The sequence below is a fragment of the Cherax quadricarinatus genome, chromosome 51 (genome assembly GCF_038502225.1).
Source record: "Cherax quadricarinatus isolate ZL_2023a chromosome 51, ASM3850222v1, whole genome shotgun sequence".
Classification (NCBI taxonomy): domain Eukaryota; kingdom Metazoa; phylum Arthropoda; class Malacostraca; order Decapoda; family Parastacidae; genus Cherax; species Cherax quadricarinatus.
Genome location: NC_091342.1, coordinates 11,613,510 through 11,618,509, shown reverse-complemented (window position 1 = coordinate 11,618,509; position 5,000 = coordinate 11,613,510). Strand labels below are relative to the sequence as shown.

At 43.7% G+C, this 5,000-nt stretch overlaps 1 protein-coding gene across 1 annotated transcript in view; it reads right to left on the bottom strand.

Moving 5' to 3' along the window:
• The window catches only part of LOC138854185 (synaptotagmin-15-like), a 171,897-nt gene that overhangs the window by 38,972 nt on the left and 127,925 nt on the right, over positions 1 to 5,000 (bottom strand). Inside the window, exon 2 of the mRNA XM_070095843.1 lies at positions 3,781 to 3,970. Coding sequence (XP_069951944.1) covers positions 3,781 to 3,970 — 190 coding nt within the window. The remainder of the gene's footprint in view (positions 1 to 3,780; positions 3,971 to 5,000) is intronic.

Genomic DNA, 5,000 nt, shown 5'->3' with positions numbered 1-5,000 from the left:
ACTTTCCCACGGTCCTCTTACACTTTCCCACGCTCCTCTCACAGTTTCCCACGCTCCTCTCACACTTTCCCACGCTCCTATCACACTTTCCCACGCTCCTCTCACACTTTCCCACGCTCCTCTCACACTTCCCACGCTCCTCTCACACTTTCCCACGCTCCTCTCACACTTTCCCACGCTCCTCTCACACTTTCCCACGCTCCTCTCATACTTTCCCACGGTCCTCTCACACTTTCCCACGCTCCTCTCACACTTTCCCACGCTCCTCTCATACTTTCCCACGCTCCTCTCACACTTTCCCAAGCTCCTCTCACATTTTCCCACGCTCCTCTCACACTTTCCCACGCTCCTCTCATACTTTCCCACGGTCCTTTCACACTTTCCCACGCTCCTCTCACACTTTCCCACGCTCCTCTCATACTTTCCCACGCTCCTCTCACACTTTCCCACGCTCCTTTCTCACTTTCCCACGCTCCTCTCACTTTCCCACGCTCCTCTCACATTTTCCCACGCTCCTCTCATACTTTCCCACGGTCCTCTTACACTTTCCCACGCTCCTCTCACAGTTTCCCACGCTCCTCTCACACTTTCCCACGCTCCTATCACACTTTCCCACGCTCCTCTCACACTTTCCCACGCTCCTCTCACACTTTCCCACGCTCCTCTCATACTTTCCCACGGTCCTCTCACACTTTCCCACGCTCCTCTCACACTTTCCCACGGTCCTCTCATACTTTCCCACGCTCCTCTCACACTTTCCCACGCTCCTTTCTCACTTTCCTACGCTCCTCTCACACTTTCCTACGCTCCTCTCACACTTTCCCACGCTCCTCTCATACTTTCCCACGGTCCTCTCACACTTTCTCACGCTCCTTTCTCACTTTCCCACGCTCCTTTCACACTTTCCCACGCTCCTTTCTCACTTTCCCAAGCTTCTTTCTCACTTTCCCACGCTCCTTTCTAACTTTCCCACGCTCTTGTTAGTTTTCCATGCTCCCGTTACTTTCCCATGATTCTCTGTTACTTTCCCACGCTCCTCTGTCACTTTCTCAAACTATTCTCTTACTTTCCTAGGTTATTTTGTTACTTTCCCACGGTATTCTATCACTTTCCTACGCTCTTCTGGCACTTTCCCACATTATTCTGTTACCTTCCCACGCTACTGTTACTTTCTCATGCTATTCTGTTGCCTTCCCACGCTACTGTTACTTTCCCACGCTATTCTGTTACTTCCCACGCTACTGTTACTTTCCCACGCTATTCTGTTACTTCCCACGCTACTGTTACTTTCCCACGCTATTCTGTTACTTCCCACGCTACTGTTACTTTCCCATGCTATTCTGTTGCTTTACCGCGCTCCTCTGTTACTTTCCCACGCCATTCTATTACTTTCCCACGTTATTCTGTTACTTTCTCACGCTACTGTCACTTTCCCACGCTATTACTTTCCCACGCTATTCTGCTACTTTCTCAGGCTATTCTGTTACTTTCCCACGCTATTCTGTTACTTTCCCACGCTATTCTGTTACTTTCCCACGCTATTCTGTTACTTTCCCACGCTATTTTGTTACTTTCTCACGCTATTCTGTTACTTTCCCACGCCGTTTTGTTACTTTCTCACGCTATTTTGTTACTTTCCCACACTTTTGTTACTTTCCCACGCTATTTTGTTACTTTTCCACGCTATTTTGTTACTTTCCCACACTTTTGTTACTTTCCTACGCTGTTTTGTTACTTTCTCACGCTATTTTGTTACTTTCCCACACTTTTGCTACTTTCCCACGCTATTTTGTTACTTTCCCACACTATTTTGTTACTTTCCCACACTTTTGTTACTTTCCCATGCTGTTTTGTTGCTTTCCCACGCTCTTCTGTTACTTTCCCACGCTATTCTGTTACTTTCCCACGCTATTCTGTTACTTTCCCACGCTATTTTGTTACTTTTCCACGCTATTTTGTTACTTTCCCACGCTATTCTGTTACTTTCCCACGCTGTTTTGTTACTTTCTCACACTATTTTGTTACTTTCCCACACTTTTGTTACTTTCCCACGCTATTTTGTTACTTTCCCACGCTATTTTGTTACTTTCCCACACTTTTGTTACTTTCCTACGCTGTTTTGTTACTTTCCCACGCTATTTTGTTACTTTCCCACACTTTTGCTACTTTCCCACGCTATTTTGTTACTTTCCCACACTATTTTGTTACTTTCCCACACTTTTGTTACTTTCCCACGCTGTTTTGTTGCTTTCCCACACTATTCTGCTACTTTAGCACGCTATTGTTACTTTCCCACACTGTTTTGTTACTTTCCCACGCTATTTTGTTACTTTCTCACGCTATTTTGTTATTTTCTCACGCTATTTTGTTACTTTCCCACGCTATTTTGCTACTTTCCCACACTTTTGTTACTTTCCCACGCTATTTTGTTACTTTCCCACGCTATTTTGTTACTTTCCCACGCTGTTTTGTTACTTTCCCACGCTATTTTGTTACTTTCCCACGGTATTTTGTTACTTTCCCACGCTATTTTGTTACTTTCCCACGCTATTTTGATACTTTCCCACGCTATTTTGTTACTTTCCCACGCTATTTTGTTACTTTCCCACTCTATTTTGTTACTTTCCTACGTTTTCGTTACTTTCCCACGCTGTTTTGTTACTTTCCTACGCTTTTGTTACTTTCCCACGCTACTTTGTTACTTTCCCACACTATTTTGTTACTTTCCCACGCTGTTTTGTTACTTTCCCACGCTATTTTGTTACTTTCCCACGCTATTTTGTTACTTTCCCACGCTATTTTGTTACTTTCCCACACTATTTTGTTTCTTTCCCACGCTGTTTTGTTACTTTCCCACGCTATTTTGTTACTTTCCCACGCTATTTTGTTACTTTCCCACGCTATTTTGTTACTTTCCCACGCTATTTTGTTACTTTCCCACGCTATTTTGTTACTTTCCCACTCTATTTTGTTACTTTCCTACGTTTTCGTTACTTTCCCACGCTGTTTTGTTACTTTCCTACGCTTTTGTTACTTTCCCACGCTACTTTGTTACTTTCCCACACTATTTTGTTACTTTCACACGCTGTTTTGTTACTTTCCCACGCTATTTTGTTACTTTCCCACGCTATTTTGTTACTTTCCCACGCTATTTTGTTACTTTCCCACACTATTTTGTTTCTTTCCCACGCTGTTTTGTTACTTTCCCACGCTATTTTGTTACTTTCCCACGCTATTTTGTTACTTTCCCACGTTATTTTGTTACTTTCCCACGCTATTTTGTTACTTTCCTACGCTATTCTGTTACTTTCCCACGCTATTTTGTTACTTTCCCACGCTATTTTGTTACTTTCCCACGCTATTTTGTTACTTTCCTACGCTATTTTGTTACTTTCCCACGCTATTTTGTTACTTTCCCACGCTATTTTGTTACTTTCTCACGCTATTTTGTTACTTTCCCACGCTATTTTGTTACTTTCCCACGCTATTTTGTTACTTTCTCACGCTATTTTGTTACTTTCCCACGCTATTTTGTTACTTTCCCACGTTATTTTGTTACTTTCCCACGCTATTTTGTTACTTTCCTACGCTATTCTGTTACTTTCCCACGCTATTTTGTAACTTTCTCACGCTATTTTGTTACTTTCCCACGCTATTCTGTTACTTTCCCACGCTATTCAGTGGCACCACTGTCACTTACCTGGAGTCCTTTCATCAGTGGCAGGCAAGAGGTCCAAGAACTGCTTAAATGGTGAGGGAGGTGAGAATGAGGGTACTCACTGGAAGCTACATGGTTGTGCACCAGCTCCAGGCCACAGTAAGATCTGTTGTCGTTCCTCAGTGTTCTTCCTGGCCGTCCATTTCCTGGTGACCCAGAGAGCCAGCAGCAGCAGCAGCAGCAGCACACCCAGGCTCCCACCCACCACAACACCACCAACGTTCCACCAAGCCACCTGCTCCACCACACCACCTGCTGACAACAACCACAACTATCATCTATATAACAACTTAACAATAATAGTACATCAATTATTGAATAATACATTTGGATTTTATTTTGTAATTCATTCTGTAGATATAATATTGAGGATTATTATTGTATTGTAGACATGTGAGCTTAAATCGTCCTCAAAGATTTAAGTTATACCTTAAATTAAGGAAACAAAGCAAATGCAATAGTAATTATGGACAAGTAGATTACAGTAGAAAAATGAGCTTGTTATTAGAAGACTGAGGAACTTATGGGCCTCTTAAAGGGGAACTTGTGTGACTGTTAAGGGAACTCAACCTAATTGACAGGGTGAATAAGGACTGAATGTTTGAAAGATGAGGCGCAGGAACACGTACAACAGGAAGTTGAAAACTCAGATGAGTCGTAGGGATGTTAGGAAGCATTTCTCCGGGAAGTGGAACCAACTGGAGAATGAAGTGGTACAGGCAGGTTCCATACATAGCTTTAAGAAGAGGTACGATAAAGCTCTCGAAACCGGGAGAGAACCTAACAACTAGCGAAGAAGCCAGGCCAGGAGCTGTGAATCAACCCCTGCAACCACATATAAGTGAACACACACACACAGTATTACCTCTCATAAAACTTAATTCCTTTTGAAGTATTCTCCCTTGCTGTAAAGTCTGTTATTAAGCCTCTCTCCACACAGACACACACACACACACACACACACACACACACACACACACACACACACACACACACACACACACACACACACACACACACACACACACACACACACACACGCACACAGTTTCTGGACAGGCTGCAGGCCTGGTCCAGAAACTGGCTCCTGGAGTTCAACCCCACCAAGTGCAAAGTCATGAAGATTGGGGAAGGGCAAAGAAGACCGCAGACGGAGTACAGTCTAAGGGGTCAAAAACTACAAACTTCACTCAAGAAAAAAAGATCTTGTGGTGAGTATAACACCAGGCACATCTCCTGAGGCGCACATCAACCAAATAACTGCCGCAGCATATGTGCGCCT